Below are 26,788 nucleotides of genomic sequence, written 5' to 3'. Positions count from 1 at the left end.
CCGAGAAAGAGTCAGACCCATGAGGGATCTGAAACAGGGTATCAGGTGGATAAAGACCCAAGTAGCAGTGGTTTCTGCTCAAAGTGAGCTTGAGTCCACAGCAGGACAGTTTCCTTCTGAGGGTCCTTCACTCTCATCCAAGGCTGGGATCAGACACTGGCTTGTGACAGCCCTGGGCCCAGTCATCCCCAGCAAGTGGCAGCTGCAGGTTCCAGGACCAGACTAGGCCAGTGCAAGAAACTGGGACCACAGAGAGCTGCTCAGCCAAGGAGCAGGACCAATCAGATGACTTAAAAAGGGGTGTTCCAGAAGGAAGATGAGAACAAAGGCAAGCCTGGGTGGTAGTGTCCTTCTTTCAGCTTCTATGAAAGGAGAATAATACCAAGGACCTGGCACACCCAGAGTGCTGCTGTGGTACCAGAGAAGGGGCTGGGCTTTTCTTACATTTAGCAAAAGATCAACCCAGTTGAAAGGGAGGGGAATGCAGTCTTTAACCTCAGAACAGTCTTAGGTTTGAGAAGCTGGTGGGCAGGGCCTGGCCAGTCCTCCCTAGTGTGATGGGAACTGCCACCTGCAGACACTCAGATCCAGGCCCGACAGGATCCCAGAGCAGAGGGCGAGACCTGGGAAGGTGACAGGAGAGGGCAGAGCTGTGTTGACTCCAGAAGGGGCTCAAGTGGGGGCATCACCATGACACCCATACTGTCTCCTCGCCTCTTCCACTGCGTTCACTCTCCCCTCCATCTCCTCCTCTTTCTTTATCCCTTCACTGCCAATTCCATCTCCCTTTCTCCTTCTTCTGCCTCCCTCTTCTCTTTAGTTCCTTCCTTTGGCTTTTCTCACTGTACTGCTTGCTCTCCATGTGGGAGTTTCCTGCCTACATTGAGCCTTATGAGGGGAGAGGAGTAGCTCTTCCTTGGCCAGTCTGGAGGGCTTCCTGGAGGAGGCTGACTTTCCGAAGGCTATTTGTAAAGGGAAGTAAACAGTCTTTGGTGGAGATGTGGCTCCACCTCCATGGTCTTCCCCTCTCCTTCCTCCAGGCATCAGGTATAATGCCACCATGGATGAGAGGCGGTACACACCGCGGGCCCACCTGGACGAGGGTGGCGACCGGTACACCAACAGGGCCGCCCTGCTCTCCTCCGGCCAGGAGCACTGTGAGCGGATCAGCTTCCACGTGCTGGTGAGCCGGATGCCCTGCAGCCCCAGAAGCAGAGCCCAGGCTCCTCCAGGAAGAGAACAGAGCTGGAGGAGGTGCTGCCATGGAGAGGCAGAGATCTCAGCTGCTGCCAGGCTGGTGCTGAGCCCCCAGCAGACCTCAGGAGGCCAGCAGGGAGCAGTGTCCTAGACTTTGGACACCCACACTCATACCCCAGAGCAGAGGCCACTGGGTCACACTGCTTCCCCACCTCACTGGACCCTCCTCTGATATCCCCTTTGCCATCTCCCAGATGCCCACCATTGCTTAAGCAGGGGGTGAAATCTAAGGAGGGAGGTGGGCTCAATGATATCTTGCAGAGAGAATGGGGGTCAGGGGCCATGGGTCAGAAGGAAGGGATAAGCAAGCATCAGCTAAAAAGGAAGACCAAGGAAGGTGGACCAATGGCATGAAGAGGCTGGGGGGAGGAACAGAGGCCAGCCTGGCAGAGAGGGGAGCCAGTGGGGGCCAATTCCTCCACCCAGAAACTCCAGACACCCAGGCACAGCTCCAGCCTTGGAGACACAGACAGGGAACACTGAGAGCCCACCTGGCCTCAGTATCCAACGGGCAAAGATCAGAAAAATAAGGAGTCCTAGTGTATGTTAATGTGTCGCCCCTATGACGTGTCTGTGTTCTCAAAGTGGGGGCCCCCAGACCAGCAGCATCGTCATCTGGGAACTTATTATATATGCCTTAACACAAGGAAGCCACTCATGTCAAGATTTGCACTCCATGAGAGAGATTCAGGGATTTTTCATTCAGCTCTAAGCATCCCCTGAGTGCCCCTATTCCTGTGTCTTCTTTTGTTGATTTGACACATTTATTAAGCCTTGTCACAGTGCTAGGACAGTGCTAAGAGGCTTCTGAGGGGCTAGGACTAACACAGAATCACATAGTTAGGATGCAGTGCAAGAGTGTCAGTAATAGTCTGAACAGAGTGTGGGCACGTGTTGCTGGCTGGCTTCCTAGAGGCTGGGGGTTGAAGATACAGGTTCCCAGCCTTGAAGGATGAGCCGGAGTTGGTGGAACATGCAGGCAGTGGGGCTGGCGTACACGGACCCAAGGGCCCTTTCCAGGAGTACACACGTCAGCTGCAGACCCATCTGGGAACCTCTGTCTACCCACAGGTGCTAAGGTTCCATGGACTCATGCTCAGAGCTGACAGGTTGCTGCCCTCCCAGCTTAGGGAGATGACAGTTCTCTCTCAGCAGCCCTGGCCCAGACATGAATGTTCCCTCTGCCTTCACCCCATCCTCATCTCCTCCCACACAGGACACCGCTGACTACGTAAAGCCAGTGACCTTCTCCATTGAGTATTCCCTGGAGGACCCCGACTACGGACCCATGCTGGATGACGGCTGGCCCACGACCCTCAGGGTCTCGGTATGTCCTGGCACCCGGGGAAGCAGCTCTGGCACATACCCTACCCCAGCCCTCGCCTCCTCTCAGAAGCCCAGGCTTTGTGAGGGCACAAATGAGTTCTTCCCCTACTGCACCTTCCCATCTCCTGCCCCACAGACCCCCAGCATGTCCTTCCCTCCTTCCTCGTGACCTGTGCTGAGCGGTTTCTTAAGGGTAAGAACCAGCCTTTGAGGTTTCCTGTATCCCCAGCAGACAGTGAGCCTGGCATGGATCCTGAGAGTCACAGGACCAGAGGGACTTTAGTTCTTAATCACCACCTCCCTCATTTACAGATAAGGACACTGGAGGCCAGACAGAGTGATTCAACCACAGAGCCTGGTCTGCACTAGTTGAATGATCGACTTATTGACAGTCCTCCCAGCTCCAAATATTCCAAAAATAAGTTGTTTTAGCCTCATCAATGGCTCTGCACACCCCTCAATCCACACTTTTCAATCCCTGGCTCTAGGAGTATTGGAATTGTCTGGTACCTAATATTCAGATGTTCCCTATGTCTGCAACTCCATATAAATCCCACACAAAGAAAACGTCAGACAGTTATCAGTTTTATCTAATCTGTTCTAGGAGAGCAGGCAAAATAAACCCAGAGGATCTAGGAAACAACTTTCAAATATCCCACAGAGGTCTTAAGACCATGACCCATGAGTTCCAGCCTCTACACTGTCTCTGAGAATTATATAGAACCCAGCCAGCAAACAACAGTCTCAGAATTACTCACATGCTTGCTTGTGTTTCTCCGACATAAAAGCACGGTGTAGTCAACAGCAAGGTTTCTGAAGATCTCTGTTCTCATTCTCCCCCATCAGCCTCCCCCAGCTCCTTCCTCTTCCCAGAGCTGCCACATCTCACCACCTACCACCCACCTTCACACCTTCCCTCTTCTCCTGATTCTGAGTCACAAATGTGTAAGTGAGAGTGTCTGAAAATGCAGTTCAGGAGATGGGGGTGATACTGGCCTGGCAAGGCTGGAATCCTCCTTAGTGAGCAGGGGAAAGCTGGATATACTGAATCTTAGTATTTTCCCCATCACAGTCATTACAAAGCCACTACAGCTCATGAGTGGATACGAGTCACTCATTCTATAAGCTTGCTGAAGCCCATGGCAGATGAATGGGAAAGGTATTCTCTGATGCTGATGATACGGATGCAAGGTGGTGATCAAGGTCATAGGCCAAGTCAGAATAGGAATCAGCTCATAGGTAGTGTCATCATGCAATGAGATGATGGGGGGAGGGATTCCTGGAGAAGGTGGCCTTCCCGTGGTCCTTTAATAGACATGAGATGGGGACAACAGGCTTTTATTCCAGGAAAGCTGACAGCATAGCCAAGGTGTGGATGTGGAAACAAGCAGGATGAAGGGATGTGTAAAGAAAAGATGAGAAATAGAGCTGAAACCGTCAGTCTGGGCATATTACCAAGGGCTTTGGATAGCAGCTAGATGTTTCAAAATCTTGTCAATATAGATTTCTAGCCTCCAGCAAATTAGAAGCATTCTTCCCATCTCTCTGCTATAAGTTCTTATTTAGCTTCTCCTCAATGCCCAGCACTGTTCTAGTACCATAAAATCTTGCCTCTGGGGAGAATGAGCTATTCCATACAATTGAGTATAGCAGATGCTTATCGTGTTAAATTATCCCTTTTAATCAAGTGGATAGAAATTTTTCTGAGGGTTATTCTATAGTTTTCACACTTAAACAGTATGCTGGGCAGGGGTGGGGCGTATTTCATTGGAGACTTGAAATCACCAAGGTGAACTCGGAAGCTAGAATACAGTGAAGCCCCCGAGGGCTTCCGAAGTGTCTGGAGTTTTGTCCTGTCATTGAAAGCCTTGCTTTGCCCTCCTTTGTATAGCTCTGCTTTGTATTCCTTGCTGGCTGCTTCAAGCTACAAATCCACCACGGATGGGGAAGCTAAGGAGCAGGCTTGATAGAAACGTGTCTAAAGCAAGAACACTTGGATCTGAGAAAGGGCTTCCCTGGTGGCTCAGACAGTAAAGAGTCTCCCTGCAATGCAGGAGACCTGGGTTCGATCCTGGATGGGGAAGATCCCCTGGAGAAGGGAATGGCAACTCACTCCGTTATTCTTGCCTTGAGAATCCCATGGACAGAGGAGCCTGGTGGGCTACAGTCCATGGGATCACAAACAGTCAGACATGACTGAGCGATTAACACTTTCAGGGAGCTCCCCTCTTCTCACTTACAGAGAAGTCAGTGACCGTAAGATACACCTGGCCTCTGATACCAGCTTCCCCTCCCTTGATCTAGGCTGTGCTCCTGTTTCACCACTCAGCTCCAGACTTGAACACCCACCCACCCACTGAGCACTTCTCCCCGGATGGGTCACAGGCACTTCAAACTCAGTGTGCCCCAAACTGATCCCCTGCATATAACCCCTCCATTTATAAATAAATGGTGTAGCCATCCTTTCAGACACTTGAAACTTGGCCAGCATCCGGGACCCTTTTCTCCCTTAGTCCTGATGAACTCCAGGTCCTGCTGCTCTGCCTCTGAGGTCCCTAACCTGTTTCCCACTCTGCACACCCACAACCACACCAACACCATCGTCATCTCTTATGTGAACATTGCAGCAGCCTCCTCAGTAGGGTCTTCAACATGCATGTCTAGGAGGACAGTCCCAGCCTAAAGCGGTCAGTGACTCCTATCAGTTGCAAGATACCACCGCCATGACGCTGTAGAACATGACTCCAGCCATCTCTCCATCTCCTGCACCCCTTACTACAGCAACACGAAATAACCATTATTCCCCAAACTTACCATGCTGCCTCATGCCTCAGGCCCTTTGCACAGACTCGTCCTTCTTCCCAGACTACCCTCTCCCTGATCCACCCAGTTAACTCAGTCCTCCTTTGGAACTCTGACCAACTGTCACTTCTGTGAAACCATCTCAACCATCATGGGCCAAGATTACCTTCTCCTCCCTCTGCCTCTTCTATTTCTCATACAAATTTTGCATATTTCACACTGTAATTATTTGTTCACACACCCATCTTCCCCATGAGTTGAGAGCAGAGGCTGTATATTCCTCATCCTTTACCCCCAGTACCAGAGAGCTTCCTCCCCACAGTAAACACTCAATCAGTGTTGACTGGTGCCAGGTAAGTGGGTGTTCTGTGCTGGTACCTTGCTTAGAGGATTGAAAGGGACCCAGGATGAGTTGAGTTTTGAGCCATGTTCTAAAGAAAGGACTGTCTATGCAAAGCCATGATCAAAAGCAGCATGGTATCTGTGAAAAGGGCAGAAAAAAAACAAAGCCCATGTCTAGTGCCACAGAGAGAGGAGCTGGTGTGCTGTGAGGGTAAGGGATGAGCCACAGGGAAGACCGGGACTGGAGGCTGTGGGTGCCCTTTCCAGCCGCCATACCTGCCTCTCCCTGGCCCAGGTGCCCTTCTGGAACGGCTGCAATGAGGATGAGCACTGCGTCCCTGACCTCCTGCTAGATGCCCGCAGTGACCTGCCCACAGCCATGTGAGTTGGTTCCTCCCCTCTCCACCCTGACTCCTTTCGCTCCCCTGCCCGTGGATCTGGGCTTCCAGGGCTCTGGATGACAATCTTGCACGCCCTTCTCCTAGGCAGCAAGGACCAAACACCGAACTTGGAGCATGGGCCTAGCTTAGGCTCTGCCTCTAACTCCTGTGTGACCTCAGGGAAACGCCTAGCCCTCTCTGGGCCTAAGTGACCGCCTCTCTAAAATGGATAGTTAGTCTAATCCAACCTTCTCAAGCTTTGTTTAGAAAAAGAATCCTTTCTATACTATAAAGCTGAGAAAAGGTGGAGACTGAGGACCTAGCGTTCTCAGTACTCATTGTGCAACTGCCAGACTAGATGACTTGTGAGGTCCTTGGACTGACCACTTGGGCTCAATGCTAAGGAGTTAGCGGGAGATGAGCAGGGTGATCACGATCCCCTGGAAGAAATAAACTAGCAGACAAGGAAAAATAATGATCCTATTTTAAATTTATGTAATGTGTTTTCAAAAAATTTATGCTTAACTTTTATTCAACTAGAGATGATTAGATAATAAACATATACTGTAAATGGAAATAGTATAACGTGATTGCTGCTGCTGCTAAGTCGCTTCAGTCGTGTCCGACTCTGTGCAGCCTCATAGACAGTAGCGCAACAGGCTGCCCCGTCCCTGGGATTCTCCAGGCAAGAACACTGGAGTGGGTTGCCATTTCCTTCTCCAATGCGTGAAAGTGAAAAGTGAAAGTGAAGTCGCTCAGTCGTGTCTGACTCTTAGCGACCCCATGGACTGCAGCCTACCAGGCTCCTCCGTCCATGGGATTTTCCAGGCAAGAGTACTGGAGTGGGCTACCATTGTCTTCTCTGATAACATGATTTTATATATATATATATATAAATAAATAAACAATAAGTATCTACTGTATACCACAGGAAACTGTATTCAGTATCTTGGAATAAAGACTTGCCTGGCAGTCCAGTGGTTAAGACTCTGAGCTCCCAATGCAGGGGGTACCGGTATGATCCCTGCTCAGGGAACTAACATCCCACATGCTGCTTGGCACAGCCAAAAAAAAAGTGTGTGTGTGTGTGTGTGTGTGTGTGTGTATAAAACTTATAAAGGAAAAGAATCTGAAAGAGAATAAATATATATAGATATATTAATATATATAACTGAATCATTTGACCATACACCTAAAACTAATACAACATTGTACATCAGCCATACTTCAGTTAAAAATACAAATAATAAACAAATAAATAATAGAAAAAGCACAACCAAACCTTGTGAAAAGGAGTAGAAGCAAAGATTCTAACCAGCTGGGCTAATAATCAGGATTGTCTCTGAATTGAGCTCTGAGCTGCCTGGCAGCCAAAGCCAAAAGGGAAGCGTGCTGACGGAGGGGCGATGCACGCACAGTGAGGCCTACCCGTGCCTTCCCCATCCCATGTGCCTGATCCCTGCCCGTCCCTTTCCCTCAGGGAGTACTGCCAGCGGGTGCTGAGGAAGCCTGTGCAGGACTGCTCTGCCTACACGCTGTCCTTTGACGCGGCGGTCTTCGTCATAGAGAGCATGCGGCGGCGGGTGGCAGTGGAGGCCCTGCTGGAGAACAAGGGTGAGAACGCCTACAGCACCGTCCTAAACATCTCCCAGTCCGCAAACCTGCAGTTTGCCAGCTTGATCCAGAAGGTAAGATCTGGGTGGCCTGCCTGAGGGGAAGCACAGAGGCAGGAGAGGAGGGCTCCAAGTAGGGGCCTACCTGCCCTTCAGAATCACCTGGCAGCTTAGAGATCCTGTGTCCGGACTTATGCCCGACGTTCTCACTGATGTGGTCTGGGCGGGGCCTGGGTCAGCCTGCTATTAAAGCTTCCAGGTGATGTCAGCGTGTAGCCAGGGCTGAGACCCACGGGGAAGGGCAGTCTGAGCCTTTCAGAACCAAGGAGAGGAATCTCCTTCAGCTTGCACCCTTGGCCCTTGTTAGGGACACACACACATTCACACACATATGTGTGCACAACAGCACGCACACACCCTCTGCCTACAGTTCCCCCTCCAGACTTTCTCAGAAAAGTCCTTCTAACAAGAATCAGAACTGACTTCTCCCCCACTTTAAAGCTTCCCATGGTTTCCAGCTGCTTTCACGACAAATCCCAAACTCCTGTTCCGGCATTCAAGCCCCTTCCTCCTTCCCCATCCACCCCTGCCACTTCCGCCCTCGCCTATGGCCCCACTGGCCTCCACTGTTGCCCAGTACACCTGCCCTTTCACACCAAGGCCCCCTCCCTCCTTTCCCAACAAGCTCCTGCTCCCTCTTGGTAACCCCTTACAAGGCCTGCTTACATTTCGCCCTCTCAATAACCCCAGGAGGTGATGGTGGTGGTCGTGTCCCCCTTTACACAGGAGGAGATGGAGGCTCAGAGAGAGTTTAAGTGGACTGAACAGGGTCAGGCAGCCAGCAAGTGGAGAAGCAGGATTCCCACCCAGCAGCTGGCCCCTGCCCGCAATTCACGAGAGAGCATGGTCCCTGTGCCACACTCTCTGGGGTGGCTTCGTGAAGCCCCAGAAGGTCACACAGGGCCCCCCAGCCTGCACAGCTCCCTGGCACAGCCTTGTGCATACTCCATGGGCATCATCAGTGTCTGAGCGCTGCCCTGCTATAACCCTGAACTCCCAGAGGGCAAGTGCCCTTTCTCAGTCACATCTGTCCCCAGGGCTGGGCATGCAGAAGGCCCTCAAGACAAGTCTGTTGAACAAGCCTAGGAGATTATTGTCACGTGTGGGTGCTCGGGGGTCCCAGGCTCCATCAGACACAGTCTCTGTCCTCACAGATCTCACAGTGTCCACATGGGGCCTGGGGGTTGCAGAATAGAACAGCCAGCCCTGTGTTCTCACCTCGACCACCCCTTCCATTGGCTTGGAGAGAGACAGGACGACCCCTCCCCAGCCATACACACACACACACACACACACACACACACACACACACACGAGCACGCACTCTTCCTATAGAGCAGGAAGAGAAGCCCAGTGGAGTGAGGCCCACTAGAAAAGCGGGGGGCTTCCTGCCCTTGATGGGTCCCCAGTGTCCTCAAATAGACCCCAGGTCAGTGCATAGAATGCAAGGAGAAGTTGTTAGTGCAAAATCACTTCCTCTGCCAGGCCCAGGTCCTGCCCTGCAGCCCAGAGTAAAAGCACCCGGCTCACCTGATAGTCTTTAGGCCTCTTCTTCCAGAGATTGTTTATCTCTATCTGGACTTAGGTTATTTAGGGGAAATAGAGCCCCAAACCTGCATCCATCTTTTCCTGCTGCCATAGCCCAGACTGTCCAAGACCAATCCCATGCCTGTTCATAACCCTCATGGGAAGGAATCATGGTGCTTTGTTTCTTCGACACAAAGGGACTTTGGAAATGTGTCCTGTCAAGGGTCATGTCCACAGGCACACATACACGCATACACACGTGTACACATACACATGGCATATAGTATGTGAGTAGGGCTGGCCTGTAGTCTCGCTCCTTCACCAGCACCACCATCCATCCCCAGCCCAGGAGGTGCTCACAGCAGAAACACCCCCTCCTTCCTCTCCCCAACCCCTACCACCCAACAAGGAGGCCTCAAGTGGAAGAAGCCACTTTCTGGTGGACTGAGCTGGTTACCTCCCATCTCTGGGCCTCACGGACCCCACCTGTAAGCTGGATGATAAGTCCTGCCTCCAGGCTTGATCCAAAGGGCGTGACACAGCATGTCCATGAGTCCTGCCCATTTTCTTCACAACCGGGCACTGCTGGAGCCAGGCCTACTGCCCTGCACCAGCTCCTGCCATGCTCTCTGCACCCAGAACCATGCCACGCCCGCGCCTCCAGGGGCTCTGTGCCTGCAGCCTCTGCTGCCTGTGCTGCAGCCTCAGCCTGGGCAGGTGGGGGCTGGGGGCAGGGGTGGCCCCCAGACCTGGGTCTGAGACCCCACCTAACTACTGCCCATGACGCCCCCACCTTCCCCCAGGATGACTCAGATGGCAGCATCGAGTGTGTGAACGAGGAGAGGAGGCTCCACAAGAAAGTCTGCAACGTCAGCTATCCTTTCTTCCGGGCCAAGGCCAAGGTGGCGGCTGGAGCGTGGTGTGCGGGGGGCCTGGGGCGGGTCAGGCTGGGGTGGTGTGCCCAGGACCGATCAGGGAGGCATGGGGGGAGCAAGAGAAGTAGAAGCGAACAGAGGGGCAGACTGGGGAGGGACGGAGAGGCCTGAGGGTGGCTTTTAAATTAAGGTTGTTTTATTCTCCCAAGAACCAACATTTGAATGACCTAATCAGCCAGCTACCCCCAGGGCTGACAGCACACCCCCTGAGAGCATGGACCCTCACCTCAGGGAATCCTGCCACTTCTGCCCCCAACTCCCCCACCTCCTCTTGGCCAGTTAGCCCTCTGTACTGTACCCTAGCATGTTTTTACTTTTTAAAAAAAAATTTTGGCCTCACCATGAGGCATGTGGGATCTTAGTTCCCTGACTGGGGATTGAACCCACGGCCCCTGCATTGGAAGCATGGAGCCTCAACTGCTGAACCACCAGAGACATCCCCCTAACATGTTTTTAAAATGTCCAGCCTCTGTCTCCCCAGCTCTGCCTGGGGAGAGATGGGGAGGAAAATGAATGTTTTTTGAGCAGGTACCATGTGCTTAAAAGTACATGTGAAAAGAGTGTAGAGTTGGGAGAAGCAACTTCCTGGGAAAGGGAGGTAGACTTCAGACTGTGGGAGCATTTTCCCATCCCCTGGGCAGCAGGCAGCCACTGAGGGCTCCAGAGTAAGGGAACACCTAACTGAGGCCAAGCTGCTTGTAAAGTGAGAATCAGACAGAGGGGAGCCTGAGGCAAGGCTAGCTGGAGAGCCGAGTGTGTTCCCAGCAGCAGAGTCTGCAAAGCTGGGGGATGGGGCAGGGGATTAGGGCTCCTTATAAAAGAACTTGTCAAGATTGCAGTGTTTGAGGTGAGACACTGACACACTCAGGAGCTCTTGGGTGAAGACCCAGGAGGGGCAGCACCCAGCCCAAGCTTCCCCACCCCACCCGTGGCCACTTGGGGAGAAAGATCCCCGCCACCAAGGTCTCCTTGAGAAAACCAATGAGGGTCAGACCTAGGAAGAGCACCAGCGTTCTGTGCAAAGCCCCAGTATAACCACCAGGCAGGACAGAAGGTAACGAGAGGGTCACAGGGCACCATCAGGGGCCCCAGGCCCTACTCCTGGGGGAAGGCCGAAGGCAGCACGGGGACCAGGGCCATCGGAGCGGCGGGAGGGCCTCTGAACAAGGAGACAGATGTGCGACTAGCCTGCTGAGTAGCCTGGGACAGCCTCCACGCTTCCCCACCTGTTCACACGCAAGAACAGTGAGAGCACGTGGGCAGTCTCACCACTCCCTTCTGGCCGCACCTCCCATGGTGCATGGTGAAGGCCGGCTCCCCTTCCTGCCATCAACTCACCCCCCCAAGAAATTCCTGCAGGAAGAGTCTGAAGTTGGACTCGCGGCCAATGGCACCCCACTCCAGTACTTTTGTCTAGAGAATCCCATGGATGGAGGAGCCTGGTAGGCTGCAGTCCATGGGGTCGCTAAGAGTCAGACACGACTGAGCGACTTCACTTTCAGTTTTCACTTTCATGCATTGGGGAAGGAAATGACAACCCACTCCAGTGTTCTTGCCTGGAGAATCCCAGGGACGGGAAGCCTGGTGGGCTGCCGTTTATGGGGTCGCACAGAGCTTTTTCTGTGCTGCAGCAGCAGCAGTGGCCGGTAGTTAAAAACAAAAAGGGAGGTGGTAAAGGGCTGGCTCCACAGCCAAGAAGCCCCATCTCAGGAGCTGTTGACCTTGGCTGCGTCCCCTCCACAGCCCCCAAGCGCAGCTCACATTACTCCAGCACTTGGTCCTCCCTCCCCCAGTCCATTCCCTGCCAGCAGGGTCCACTGAGAGGGCAGGGGCTGGGAGGGGGGGCCAGGGCTGCTGCGGGCAAGCAGTTGCCAGCCATCCCAGCTCCAGCAACTCTTTCTTTGCAGGTGGCTTTCCGTCTGGATTTCGAGTTCAGCAAATCCATCTTCCTGCACCACCTGGAGATCCAGCTCACAGCGGGCAGGTCAGGGCTGGCCCACTCCTTTTCCCTCCCCACTTGCAACTCCCAGGCCCTCTTCTGCTACTAGGAACCGCCCTCCCCACATCCCTCACTGCCCCAGCCTGGGAGGGCCCCAGGTTATTCCCCAGGTGCTGGCGAGCTGCACTGCCACTGTTCTTCAGCTTGGATAGAAATAATAATACCCTTACCTTTATATAGCAGTTACTTAAAAGCTTACAGTTGTGAAGCACTGGGCACATATTATCTCAGTCAGTCTTTACAGCAGCCTCTTAAGACAAGCAAAGCAGGACTTATTCCCATCCCACCTCCCAGGTAAGAAAAAGCTCAGAGAGGTTGAGTGAATTTCCCATCAACACACAGCATGTAAATAGCACAACTCGAAGCTAAACACTAGATTTCCTACTCCTCCCATCCAAGCACTAACCAGGCTCAACCCTGCTTAGCTTCTGAGAAGGGGCGAGATGGGGTGCATGAAGGGTGGTATGGCCATAGACAGATTTCCTCCTCCCTATCCAGTGCTAGATGAGATGCGGTGCGTGCAGGGTGGTGTGGTTACCCTGCACAGATTTCCTCCTCCTTATCCAGTGCTCTTTCTGCGCTGGCCCCTTCTCTCCCCTTGGAAAGTTCCAGTTTTTAAAGACCTTCTCTTAACTCTCTGTGGATCTGTCTGTCTGTCTCGCAGGTTTCCCTGAGGCAGTTCACTTTAGGTTGACACCATGAATCACCCATGTCAGTAATAAACACACAAAGGCAGGAAGGAATTCTAGCTTTATAAGGCTTTATAAACCCTCCTGAGAACTTCTCCACACTGGAAATAAATCTGGCAGCACCAACCTATGAGCGCGCACACCAGTCAGCAGTCATGAAGTGCTGGTGATCCACACACCAGTGCAGTTAGCCAGTCTGTGCACTTGGGTGGAATGCTCACCTGCCATGAGGTGAAGATGTGTTGATATCTTGAGGCCTCCCTCTAAGAAAAGAGCCCCTTCTCACAGGTAATGAACACCCTTGCCTGCAGAGTTCTTGGCAGCGTGGCTGCTGGCGGGCACTTGTGAGTTGGGCGTGTGTGTGTGTCAGACTCCCTTTTCTAACTAAGCACCTCTCTGGGTTAAAGCTTCCAAAGGAAATCCAGCTTCATGCACCTAATGAGCAGAAATTGTATCTCTTTATGTCTAAAATGATCTGCCCTGGTGGTGTGATTCGTGGTGCTCAGAAGTAAAGGGAAGCGTATTTGACAAAACTCTAATGCCTCCCTGGTATTTTAAAGGCAGCACACAGCCCCTCAGCTACCCCATGAGAGCTGCCCGACCTGTACATCAGAAAGGTCAATTCAAGAGTCAGTAAACGCTCTCAGTTCAGTTCAGTTACTCTGTCGTGTCTGACTCTTTGCAACCCCATGAACCACAGCACACCAGGCCTCCCTGTCCATCACCAACTCCCAGAGTCCACCCAAACCCATGTCCATTGAGTCAGTGATGCCATCCAACCATCTCATCTCTGTCGTCCCCTTCTCTTCCTGCCCTCAATATTTCCCAGCATCAGGGTCTTTTCCAATGAGTCAGCTCTTCGTATCAGGTGGCCAAAGGATTGGAGTTTCAGTTTCAGCATCAGTCCTTCCAATGAACACCCAAGACTGATGTCCTTTAGGATGGACTGGTTGGATCTCCTTGCAGTCCAAGGGACTCTCAAGAGTCTTGAATCAATTCCTCATGCACCTCTCCTCCCCTGGGCAGAGCCTTGCCCTACAAGCATAATCCCCACCCCCGGGGCCCCCAGCGCAGGACTTGCCCGGCTAACAGATGAGAGGGGGCACAGGCTGCTGTGAGCAAGCTGGCACGGTCCTCCCAGCCTCCAGCCCAGATGTGCTGTGCCCAGAGAGAGGGCAGGGAAAGCTGAGGTCCAGGTCCCCCACCTCCCCGACCTTTCCCCTCCTGGGAGACACCTCCAATGGCTGCCCGGCACCGGACCCCCAGCTGGCCTCTCTGGAGCCGCAGCCCTAGACTAGCTGGGAGGCTCCTTCTCAGCCCGGCTTGGCTCCCTCCAGCCGCCCTGATCCAGTCGGGGTGTGGGGCTGAGTGGAGGGAGGGCTGCCCCTTCGTGACCGCTGGCGCGGCCGGCTCTCCTTGCAGTGACAGCGATGAGGAGGAGAGCACCAAGGAAGACAACACGGCCCTTCTGCGCTTCCACCTCAAGTACGAGGCCGATGTCCTCTTCACCAGGTGGGCCGGGGCCCCGGGGCCCTGTGCTGAGGTACTCGGAGTTGCAGCCAAGTGTATCCCTAAGAGTGCAGTGCCCCGTCCATGAAAGGGAGGCAGTGTCCACTAGAGGAGGAGGAGGCACAGACCTGGTCCCCAGGGAGCTCCCTGCAGGGGGCACCCCAAAGGCTGGGGGCACAGGCAGTATCCCTAGGAGAGGTTGCAATAGGGCCCTGCTCTGCAGAGAAGTCAAAACAGTATCAGAACTTGCTAAAAAGTCCATCTGCATTTCATTACCACCTCACACTGGCAATTCTAAACAGTATCAGTGAGAAAATGCTCCTGCCCCCAGGGCAGACTGCTCCCACCACCCCCTCCCTCAGTCTGCTCCTGGCCCCCAGTCTGCCCCCTCTACCTCCCAGAGCTCCCAGGTAGGTGGAGAAGTCAGGAAGTAACAGCAAACAGAAAGCTCTGGCCCTCCTTCAGCCAACACTAGAGGTGCACAGTGGGCAAGTTGGTGATCGAAAGAGGCCATGCGCCTGGGCAGGAGGCAAGGACTGGGATGGTAGAGAACTGGCCTCTGATTCATGCCCATCCCACACCCCAGCAGACATTGCTAATTGATCTCAGTGCTTATTCCTGCTGGGAAGAAGCCTTCCCAACACAGCCCTCCCAATGGACACAAGAGGAAACCTGTTTGCTGTGATCCAGGGAGATGGGAACATGCCCACACCTTCTTTCGTTCGTTTATCCATCCAGCCAACGCCGACTGAGCTCACGGCGTCCCTGTCCTCTGTCCCTGTAGGAGCAGCAGCCTGAGCCACTACGAGGTCAAGTCCAACAGCTCCCTGGAGAGATACCATGGCATTGGGCCTCCCTTCCACTGCATTTTCAAGGTTAGGCTGGAGGGCAGCCAGGCAGACAGTGAAAGACAGGAGCTGAGAACCCCCATTTGGGAGGGAAGGAATCTGAAAGCGTTGCCAGTGCCCAGATTCCAGCCTCAACCCTGCCACCCCTTCACTGTGTGACTTTAGGCAAGTCCCTCCCCTCTCTGAGCCTTTCAATCCTCATCTGGAAAAGTACGAGGCTGGACCAGGAGGGTGTGTCAGTGAAGAATAGGTGTATCTGCTTATGACTTTTTAAATGTGAAAAAACAGTGATATATATAATGCTCTGGGGTTTATTCTCTCCCATAAAAAAGAAGTCCAGAGTTGACAACTTTACAAAGTCCCTTGGACTGGGTCTCCTTGTGTCCGCTCCACCATCCTCAACATGTGATTATCAACCTCTCAAGTTCACCTCATAGTCCAAGGTGGCTGCAACTCCAGTCATCACATCCTCATTCCAGGAAGAAGGAAAAGGAGAAGAGTGTGCAAGACACCTCCCTGAGTAATCTCTTTGGCACTGCCTCACACGTCCAATTACCTCTCATTGTCCAGAACAGTGTGATTCAGCTATACGGGAGGCTAGGAAATGTGCCTTTTTGCCTTGGTTTCTGTCACTAAGGAAGAAGGAAGAAGGAAAATTAGGAGGCATTTAAGAGTCTCTGCCCCATGATCTCCCCAGCCCTGAATTGTTGGGCAAGAGTCGGGAGCAGGCAGACAGCTAGAAACACACAGATGCCTCGATGGCTCATCCAAGAGAGGTTTAATAATCTGCCCAAGGCCACACAGCTCAACTGTGGCAGCAGCCATGGGTTATGTGTTCAGCCTTTCTGATTCCAAAACCCTGTTTGTAATCACTGCGGCTCTGACATTGAATAGATGATGAGATGGTTGGATGGCATCACCGACTCAATGGACATGCTGCTGCTGCTGCTTAAGTCGCTTCAGTCCTGTCCGACTCTGTGCAACCCCATAGATGGCAGCCCACCAGGTTCTGCCGTCCCTGGGATTCTCCAGACAAGAACACTGGAGTGGGGTGCCATTGCCTTCTCCGTCAATGGACATGAGTTTGAGTAAACTCCGGGAATTGGTGATGGACAGGGAGGACTGGCGTGCTACAGTCCATGGGGTAGCAAAAAGTCAGACACGACAAGTGACTGAACTGAACTGAACTGACGCTGAATGCATCGCAGCTAGAATGTGCACCAATGCACACTATTTACATCCTGCATCAGAATGTAATCATTACATCCATTAATGATTCTCTCTCATAGTAAAGGAGTTGCTGTCACCATCTCCACCCAGACCTCTGTTCAGGGCGACACCCAAATGAGGGTGAAAAGGGGAAGTAACCCTTGGTCTCAGCCTCATGGCCCCCAGTGGCGGTCCTCAGCCTCCAGGAGCCCATCCCTTTCAGCTTCCATGCGGTTTCCTTCCTGCAGCCCCCAGCCAAGGTCTGGAAGAGCTTTAGAGCATCCACAGTGAAAGGGCCAGGGAGCTTGAAGGAACTTGTTTCTCAGGCCTGGCTGGGGTTGGGGGGATCACCCCCGTGGATCTTGTCCCCCACCACCCAACCACTGCTGGATGTACTGACACCTCCCCTTCTCGGGCCACAGATCCAAAACTTGGGCTTGTTTCCCATCCATGGGGTGACGATGAAGATCACCATTCCCATCGCCACCAGGGGCGGCAACCGGCTACTGCTGCTGAGGGACTTCCTCACTGACCAGGTACTCACACCCCGGGGGGCCGGTGTGGGTAGGGGACAAGCAGACCACTAGGTGTGCTCCTTCCCCGGGCCCAGGGCCGGCTGGGCCTTCCCTGGGCAGAAGGGAGAGAGGACTGTTCAGGCTGCCGAGTCTGCCAGGGCTGGTGTGAGGCTGGCTGCCTGTTTCCTCGTGCAGGTGAACACGTCCTGTAACATCTGGGGGAACAGCACCGAGTACCGGCGTGCCCCGACGGAGGAGGACTTGAGTCGCACCCCACAGCTGGTGAGCGTCCCCATGCCAGGAGCCCCGGGACGAGGAGAGGGGCTGCCTGAGCTCCTCGACCAGTAGTTTGTCCACAGGAGCTTATCGAAGCCTCTCTATGTCCCAGCCTCAAACCAAGAGGAAACAGAAAAGATACTTCGTATCCTTAGTGGGCTCACATCTCAGGGGAGACACCGGGTTGAGTGTAAAGAAGCCAGGGGTGGAGGCTGGGAGACCTGTTGAGTGAGGGGCAGAGAAGCGGACAACCTTGAATAAGAGGAGCAGGGGGCCTTCCCTGGTGGTCCAGTGGCTAAGACTCTGCATTCCGAATACAGGGGGCCCAGATTCGACCCCTGGTCAGGGAACTAGTTCGCACATGCCACAGCTGAAAAGCTCCTCCATGCTGCAACATTCCGTGTGCCGTAACTAAGGCTCAGTGCAACCAAATTAAAAAAAAAAAAAGTGAACAGAGATCATGGACTTGCCCTGTGCCTAAAAGGGTTAGTAGGATACGGACAAACAGAGGAAGGAGGAAGGAGCCGAGACGGAACAGCGTAACAGAGGCCAGACCCCATGGGGCTTGTACTGGAAGCACTGATCGTATCAGCCGGGGCCTCCCTGTCCCCAGAGATAGAAGGCTGTGCTTAGTAGCTCAGTCGTGTCCGACTTTGTGACCCCATGAACTGTAGCCCGCCAGGCTCCTCTGTCCACAGAATTTTCCAAACAAGGATACTAGAGGGGGTTGTCATTTCCTCCTGCAAGGGATCTTCCTGACCCAGGGATCAAACACTTGAGTCTTGACCCTTGTGCATTGGCAGGCAGGTTCTTTACCTTTAGTGCCATCTGGGAAGCCTGAAACGGAAGCCAATGTCAACGCCCAGGGTCCTCCCAGGACACCTGCTAGGGTCCAGGTTTCTGTTCCCGGGGCTACCTCTGCCCCACGCACCAATTTCTGAGCATGCTTTCATGACTCCTTACCCAAATAAAAATCTTCTCTGTTTTCATTTGATTTCCCCAAACAAAGCGTCTTTGGAGTGTAGTGCACGGTACTGAAGACAGACGTGGGTGGGGTGAGGTGGCTGCAAGAGAGCCACACAAATGAGTTTAACCTAATAAATCCTAATTATTTGATGATTTGTTTGGGTTTTCTATTAGGATAGTGTCATCTGCAAGTAATAATAGTTTTAGTTTTACCATTCAATCCTTTTAAATTGTTTTTCTTATTCCTCTGTCTAGGAGCTCCAGGGCAATGCTAAACAGAAATGATGACCATCTTGTCTTGATTCTGCATTTAAAGGAATTATTTTTAGTTTTTCATTGTGAAATGTAATACTTGATGTAGTTTTTTTTTTTTTTTTTTAAATAAGCACCCTTATTCAGATTCAGGAAGTTCCCTGGTAGTTTTTTTTTTTTTTTTTTAATCACAAACAGAAGTTGGATTTCATAAAATGCTTAAAGTTAAAGCGTAAGTGCTTAAAGTTACTGCATCTGTTAAAGTAATGTATCACTTTCCCTTTAATGTGTTTGTAGGGGGATGACATTTATAGGCTCTCTAATGCTGACCTAAAGTTCTGTTCCTGGAATACATCCAATTATGCACAACTTCAAATGGAGCATCCGATATATTAATACTGTCCTTACCTTGTCCTCCAGCCAGCCTCGGCAGCCCCAGCCCCTGTGGCTTCCACCCCTCACCTCCTTCCTTGTCCCCTGTCCTCTGTCACCCTTCCCCAGGAGCAAAACCCCACTTGGTCAAGCTGAGCAGCTGAGCCATCTCTCTGGTGGCCAAGCCCCTGCTCACCCAGAGACCCTTCTCTTTCAGAATCACAGCAACTCTGATGTAGTCTCCATCAACTGCAACGTGAGGCTGGCCCCCAACCAGGAAATCAATTTCCATCTGCTGGGGAACCTGTGGTTGAGGTCCTTAAAAGCAGTAAGTAGAGCTCCAGGGCCAGGCTGGAGGAGAGGGGTGCTAGGGAGTCTCTCCAAGGGAGGGGCCAGCTCCTGACAAGGCCTCTGATTACACAGCTCAAGTACAAGCTGATGAGAATCACGGTCCACGCCGCCTTGCAGAGGCAGTTCCACAGCCCATTCATCTTCCGCGAGGAGGATCCCAGCCGCCAGGTGAGCACTTGGAACCCTACAGACCTGGGCTCGTGCCAGGCCAGCTTGGGGAAGGGTCATCCCTTCGCTTAAAGTTTCCCTACTCCCCCTGCAGGAGAGAGACGGACAGGCCTGCCGCAGTTGGTGCAACATCAGAGGAGAGGGGAAATAGAGACAAACAGGCCGTTGGGACAAAAGTAGGAAGAGGGGACCAGAAATAGGCATTCATCACCCTGTACCTGGGGGGTGGGGGGCACCAAGCTCTATACCTCCACAGCTCCCCGGAGGCAGAGGAAGGAGGGACACCTGCGTGTTTTACACTAGAGGAAGCACAAGCGCGGTCCAGGCTGCCTGCCTCCTGCCTCAGGGCAGCAAGGCTGGGTCTTGGCAAACTGGCAGCCTAGAATGGCCAGCGAGTCCTCCCCTCCTCATCCATCCTCAGCTCAGATCTAATTAATGAAGGCGGTTGCAAACTGAAATTGTGAAGACCAAGGGATGGGAAAAGTCTCTGTATTGGGACTCTTTTTTAATTGAGTAAAGCCAGATTGTTATAGATCAGACTGGCTTGAATCAGGGTCCAGGAAAGGAGCGAAGATCCAGGCGGTGCTCCTGGGAAAATGAGAAATTGGGTCTTGAAATGAAGGTGGGTGTGTTCTTGCCTGGAGAATCCCAGGGATGGGGGAGCCTGGTGGGCTGCCGTCTATGGGGTCACACAGAGTCGGACACAACTGAAGTGACTTAGCAGTAGCAGCAGCAGCTCTAGGAGCTGGGCATCTCAGGCATGGGACTCTGCTGCCCTCCACTGGCCATGTCCCTGAACTGTGGTCTGGGCTCTGGGTGAGCCTTCTATCCCGGGTGTCCAGTGAATCCCCAGCCCCATCCCAGGAGATGCTGGAGAGCAAAATACGCTGGGTCAGGAAGCCAGACCTTAACAAGTCACCAACATCGATCCCAAACAGTGTAGAGGTGTGCCAGGCCGAGAGGGAGCCCAGGCAGAAGCCCAGGAGCAGCAGTCAGGCAAACACCCCGGGAGCAGTTTTACTTGTTCCTTCTGCAGCATTTTGTCGGGTTTTCCTGCTGTTTCTCAGCCTCCACCACAGATAAATGAGGCCAACAAAGTGTGGGTGCAGTTTGAGGGTGAGCCCAGGTCAGAGCAGGGCATGTCCAGGAGGGCTTTCTGGAGATAGTCCACTTGATCTGAATCTCGGGAGACATGCGGGAATTTCCCAGGCAATCAAGTGAGAAGTGTGGTGCGGACACCACACACGTAACGACCTCACTCTCCACACCAGTTCGTTTGTCATTTACTAGTTTATGACTTCTCCTTCCACTCCCACCCCCCACCCTCCGAAACCCCTCTTATACTCTGGATGCCTCGCTTCTCTTAGAAACCCAGTCACCCCCCACTTAAGCCCCTGGTGGCTTGGCTGAGCAAGGTGCCAGCCTTCAAGGGTGGAAAAAGCTAGACGGGACCTGCTGTGGGTGGAGCCCTGAACGTATGCCGTGTTCCCTGATCACCCCTCATGGCTCTGAGGGACGTCCCCATGGCCACTTTCCAGATATGGACACGGAGGCTGTGTAAGGTAGGGCAGAAGGGGAGTCAGGGGCCAAGCCGGGCTCTGCTGCCATGCTGTCAAGGGGTGCATTCATTCAGGCTTTCAGCGAGGTGACTGAGCTCCTGCTCTGGGCAGGCCCTGTTCCACACACTGATGATAGAGCAGCAAGCAAAACAGACAAGCCCCTGCTCTCCCTGGAGCTGACCCTCTGGACTGGGGTGGGGGAAGAGGCAGTGAACATAAGTTCAATGTCAGTGGTGATAAGCTCTGCCCAGAAAAACGCAGACGCATAACGGTGGAGAGGAGGTAGTGCTGTTTTATACAGTAAACCTGGGGGAGCCACTGCATAAAGGGACAGAGACCGGGAGCAGCACAATGGTGTCTCGTGGTGGAGCTCTGCCAGCAGAAGGAATGGAGGTGAGAGTCCCAGCAGCAGGCGCAGTGCTGGGCTTGCTGGCGGCCAGGTGGCGGAGTTGAGAGCAAGGGACGGAGCAGGAGATGAGGCTGCAAAGATTCAAAGGGCCAGAGGGCGCAGGGCCTTGCAGGCCAGGACGAGGATTCTAATTTTCTCTCTGAGTGAGATGGGAAGCCTGGGGAACCCAGCAGAACAGAGCATACACCCCCTGCCTCTGGCTTCCAGGAACAGGCTGAGGAATGAGATCAGGAGTTTGTGTGAGGACCACATGGACCAACGGATGTGAGTTAGGAGCGCAGAGGAAGGTCTTCCCTGCTGGCCCAGTAGTTAAGAACCCAAGCTCCTAATGCAGGGGGCCCAAGTTTGATCCCTGATCGGGGAACTAAGATCCCGTAGGCTGTGTGGTGGTGGTGGTTTAGTCACTAAGTCATGTCCAACTCTTGCGATCCCTGGACTATAGCCTGTGTGGCGTGGCCTAAAAACAAACACAAACAAAAATAGTTAAAAAAAAAAAAAAAAAGAGTGCAGTGGAGAGTCCAGGTAGAAGGTAGAAACATGAATGCATCAGCTGGCATGAAGATGGTTACGGCCTTCCCCAGAACTGTATTAGGGCTTTCATGGCCCTGGGCACTTTTGCTTTCAGGGCTTTTCTCCAAAAATAGGGGGAAAAATTATTATTTTATGACTTGGTCTGTATAAAGACAAGTAAAATCCAGGCAAGATTATAATCATCTTTTGATTCTAACTTTAAAGGAAATTAGAACATTTTTGTGGGCCCCTAAAAGCACTGTGAGTTAGTCACTCAGTCGTGTCCAACTCTTTGTGACCCCATGGACTGTAGCTCGCCAGGCTCCTCGGTCCATGGAATTCTCCAGGCAAGAATTCTGGAGTGGTTGCCATCCCCTTCTCCAGGGGATCTTCCTGACCCAGGGACTGAACTTTGGTCTCCTGCACCGCAGGCAGATTCTTTACTGTCTGAGCCTTCAGAAGCACTGTGGGCCCTCACCACTGTGCCCACTGCACCTACTTCAGAAGGCAGCTCTGAGGGAGAGTCCCGGAGTGACTGGAGATAAAGAAGAGGTCCACGGAGAGGGAGATGGGATGAATCGGGAGATTGGAATTGACATATATATACTGCTGATACTATGTATAAAATAGATAACTGACGAGAATCTGTGGTATAGCCCAAGAAGTTCTACTCAATGCTCTGTGCTGAAGGAAATCCAAAACAGAGGGGATATATGTACACATACAGCTGACTCACTCTGCTGTAGATCCGAAACTAACACAAGACTGTAAAGCAACTACACTCCAGTAAAAATTAATTTTAAAAAGATGTCCAAGGGCAGAGCCATGGGACACACCAGCATTTAGGAAGCAGCAGCAAACAAAGCAAGAAAACAGTAGCCCATGTAGAAGGAGGAGGATCCAGGCAGAGAGAAGCAAAAGCAGAATGTGTCTCGGAGAGAAGGTGGGATCGCCTGGTCACTTAAGTCAGGGGTCCGCCGTGCTGGGGCGGGGGGCTCTGAGGCCGCTCAGCAGGCTGTGTGCCGCCCGCCCCTGCAGTGTCTTCCTGGGGAAGGGGACGCAGCTCTCCCACCAGCTGCCAGCTGTCTCCTGCCCTCCTGCCCTGCCCCAGGCTGCCGCCCGCCCAGGGCCCCAGGACAGTAGTCTGTTGACACGGCCCCACCCCTCCCCTTGCAGATCACGTTTGAGATCTCCAAGCAAGAAGACTCACAGGTCCCCATCTGGATCATCGTGGGCAGCACCCTGGGGGGCCTCCTACTGCTGGCCCTGCTGGTCCTGGCGCTCTGGAAGGTGAGAGCCCTGCGGAAGGGTGGGGCAGCACCCTGGCTGTCCCGGCCTGGGGCCCCAGCCTCTGAGCTGTGTGGCCAGTGCCCACATGCTCCTCGACATGGGAGCTGGGGCCCGCCCAGCCTCCTCCCCAGAACTCTGCGGGCTCCTCACCACAGCAGGCAGATGGGCCACCAGAGGGCACTCAACCTGTGGCTCCAGCCCTTTTGTGGGTCCCCTTCTGGGTCCCTGATGAAAGCTAGCCTTCCTCTGATCAGAAAAAAAGCAAGCACACACAACCACAGAATTTCTCCAATTTAATGTCAGGCTGTTAAGAAATCCCTTAGAAGGCTTTCTTTGTCCCTGAGTCTCGAGTTAAGAAGCCCCGGTCTCAACCTCCTCCTATTCGAGATAAGGTGAGAGGGGGCCCAGAGAGCAGTAGTGACTTGGGCAGCGTCAAACAGCAATGCTTGCCTCTGGACATAGGCTCCATCCGCTTGGTTCCAGCCTCCGTGTCACCAATGAAGAGGCCCCTTGGCCAGCCTGGCAGTTGGTGGGGGGTACTCAGTGTGAGCAGCGGAGGCATTCAGGGAACGCTTCTGAGGAAAGCAGCCTCAGGAGGGTAAGTGGAGGGAGGGGAGACAGGCCTTGCCCACCTGCCCACCCCTGACATTTCTTCGTCTCCCCACAGCTCGGCTTCTTTAAAAGTGCCAAGCGCAGGAGGGAGCCTGGCCTGGACCCCACACCCAAAGTGCTGGAGTGAGGCTCCTGAGGAGGCTGTGAGTGGATGGGGGCCAGCATGCGGGCCCAGGCAGTGTGCAGGCCCGGAGCCCACCGAGCTGGGGTGGAGAGGACACCGGCTCACTTTGCACTTGACCTCATCTCCTGAAAGACTGAGTCTGCTCCCTCTGAAAGGAACTCGAGTCAGTTTTCAGAGGGACTGTCCTACTGGGAGCCGCAGCACCTCTAACACAGGTCCCTAGGGACTTAGAGGGACCCCCCCCCAAGGTACACCCCAAAGTCACCCGCAGGCTGTGCAGAGGCATTGCCACCCCCACCACTAAGGTGCTAGGAAGTCGTCATCACCCCATCCTCAGAAGAAACCCGGAGAGGAGACGACAAATGCCAACGCACTCTGCCTTCTCCGGACCTGTAGTTGCAGGGGAACCCAGTGGGACAGCGGATCTGCATCCTGCGCTGTCCCCCCATCCCTGCACTGCCCACAGCTCCCGAGTCACCTCACCCCTTCCTAGCCAGAGATAGGTCCCTGGGGTGCCCCCTGAGTGAGGGCCCCAGTGGTGACAGCTGCTGGCCAGGATGAAGACAGACTCTGGAGGCAGAGACTGTGATGGACAGGCAGCTGGGACCTAGGAGAACCGAGAGGAGGGTGCAGGTGGGCTCTTCCCCAGCCCCCACCTGCGTTCACCTGACTGACACCCACACCCCGCCCCCCACGGTGCTCGCAGCAGCCCCGGGCCTGCAACTGCCGCCCCTCCCGCTGCTTTTGTTGTTCCTGGGTGCTTGGCGGAAGCCTGTGGATGATGCAGTCCCCAGGGCTCCACGTTCTCACTTCACCTTCCCCACAGCCTGTCCTGATGCAATGGCTGCAGGCTGGGGGCAGGGGTGGGGGGCCCTCCCTGCATCACCCCCTCCCTATACACATACACACACATACACAGCCTCCCACCCCTCCTTGTCTCTCACACACACACACTCTCTCTGCATCATGCCCTACCTACACACACACACACACACACACACACACACACACCCTCCCGGCATCACCCTGTCCCTACACACACACACACATACCCCGCCACCAACCCCACCTCCAATTCCTCCCTTCTGCTCACCCACCACCCATACCCGGGAGAAGCGCTGGACCAGTGCTGAGGGGTTCTCCATGGAACGTACTGGATAAAGCCAGTGCGGGGACCTCCGGAGCCTGTGCAACCTTGGTGGCAAATATCTGATCGGCCAGCCCCTGGGACAAGTGGACCCACCAGTGATGGGGCCCCGAGGACAAGAGGCACGCCTGGTGCCCAGCCGAATAATTTATGCCTTGACCTGGTTTTGAGGTAGGAATGAAAGGGGATCCATCAAAGGCATCTGTCCCCTGACACACAGTACGACCTTTACTGTCGTAAATATTTTTAAGAAAATTTTAAAAATACAGTGTTTAAAAACAACCAAGAGGCTGCCATCCTTTTGTGGGCAGAACATGTCCTAGCAAGCTGCGCTCTGACAACGGGAGGCGGATGAGGGGCTCCTGTCAGGAAGGGGCGTGTCCACCCCTCGCTCCCTACAGCATCCCCTGCCAGGGCCGCCTGGTCTGGGGTGGGCAGCTCAGTGATGGGGTCCTCCCTCCCTCCCACGCCCACTGTTCCTTCTTTAGCCAGTGTAGATGGTTGAAAGCACATATCCCTATAGCTTCTACCCCTTCGTTCCCTCTCTTTTCTCCCAGATTTCTCTAGGCTGACATCTCAGGGCCGATTTTCAGACCCTGACTTCCAGTTTCCTCACCTTGCTATTCTCATGCTGCTGGAATCCCAAGAAACCAGGAGAACCTCAGAAATTATTTGGTCCCTTTCCCCCATAGAGGAGGACACTCAGAACCAGAGAAATTAAGAGCGAGCCCCTGGTTCCACAGCAAATTCCAGACGAATTTCAGGACTGGTGTCCCTCAGGCCACACTGTCACTCTCACCCAGCCGTAGACGGGTTTGATCTGAAGAGGTAGAAGGAATTGATATGCAGTCACTTCTGATTTGTCATGGGAATATTTTTTCCTCAAATGGTGAAACCAAAATCAGAAGGTAGCATTTAAAAATCATACTTCATTTGAGTCATCACCCTCATAAGTGGAGTATGACCCCACACCCAAAAGTGCATTGTTTGGTAGCAAGTCTTCTGTAGAACACCATCGACTGAGAATGCTTTCATATGAAACCTTTTGGAAACTGGCATTCACATTTTTAAAATCTGCCTTGTGCTGTCACACCACAGGCCACACAATCTATCTATAGATCAGATGCAGCCCAGAAGTCACTGAATTGCAACCCCTGGACTCAGAGGCCATGTTTATCTCTGGGATGTCACAGTCCCTCCATGCCCCCCGCTACCTGAGGCAAAGAACAGCTAAAGGGTCAAAAGGTAGAAAAAGTGGGAGGCTCGTCTGAATCTTCAGGGCCTTCAGCCCTCACACTGTGCTGCTCTCGTCTTCTCTATCTTAGCAGTTCTCTCTTTCTGAAATCATTTGCTGTGGGGTGTAAGTATCTTAAGGCACGACTACCCTTAAGAGTGCTGGTGGGACAAGCAGGGAAGATATACTTAACAGGGACAAAGCCTCACGCTAGAGCAGTGCTTCTCAAGCCCCACTGCACAGTACAATCACCTGAGAGCTTTACATGCTGCCTGTGCAAAGGGCCCACCCATGGGGGTCAGATTTAGTCAGCTGGGAGAGGGGCCAGGGCATCGTTTGTGTCTGAGTTCCCCTAGCAACTCCAATGTGCCCGTGAATATATAGGCTAGAAAACATGAAATAAGGGGTTAACAGGCACACGTGACCTTCCATGCTGCGTACAGGGAACTGTGCCGTCATGGTAATGCTGTTCAACTTTACTTGGCTCCAGCCTGCAGTTTGAAAGAC

General features: G+C 53.3%; 1 protein-coding gene across 2 annotated transcripts in view; it reads left to right on the top strand.

The window, feature by feature from the left end:
- ITGA11 (integrin subunit alpha 11) overlaps positions 1-25,329 on the top strand; it is a 133,243-nt gene extending 107,914 nt beyond the window's left edge. The window contains exons 17-30 of one of the 2 annotated variants that reach the window (XM_002690525.6): positions 1,041-1,183; positions 2,474-2,584; positions 6,023-6,108; positions 7,588-7,795; positions 10,111-10,209; positions 12,150-12,226; positions 14,353-14,442; positions 15,224-15,314; positions 16,919-17,032; positions 17,207-17,293; positions 19,095-19,205; positions 19,301-19,396; positions 23,051-23,164; positions 23,832-25,329. In XM_002690525.6, coding sequence (XP_002690571.2) covers positions 1,041-1,183; positions 2,474-2,584; positions 6,023-6,108; positions 7,588-7,795; positions 10,111-10,209; positions 12,150-12,226; positions 14,353-14,442; positions 15,224-15,314; positions 16,919-17,032; positions 17,207-17,293; positions 19,095-19,205; positions 19,301-19,396; positions 23,051-23,164; positions 23,832-23,903 — 1,499 coding nt within the window. In that variant the 3' untranslated portion in view covers positions 23,904-25,329. Of the gene's footprint in view, positions 1-1,040; positions 1,184-2,473; positions 2,585-6,022; positions 6,109-7,587; positions 7,796-10,110; positions 10,210-12,149; positions 12,227-14,352; positions 14,443-15,223; positions 15,315-16,918; positions 17,033-17,206; positions 17,294-18,508; positions 18,694-19,094; positions 19,206-19,300; positions 19,397-23,050; positions 23,165-23,831 lie in introns of those variants that run through there. The other variant, XM_059890771.1, reaches the window with a different exon arrangement.
- Positions 25,330-26,788: the final 1,459 nt, after the last annotated feature.

The sequence above is a fragment of the Bos taurus genome, chromosome 10 (assembly GCF_002263795.3).
Source record: "Bos taurus isolate L1 Dominette 01449 registration number 42190680 breed Hereford chromosome 10, ARS-UCD2.0, whole genome shotgun sequence".
Taxonomy (NCBI): Eukaryota; Metazoa; Chordata; class Mammalia; order Artiodactyla; family Bovidae; genus Bos; species Bos taurus.
Note: the sequence above shows the minus strand (reverse complement) of the source record. Positions and strands in the feature narration are given on the sequence as shown.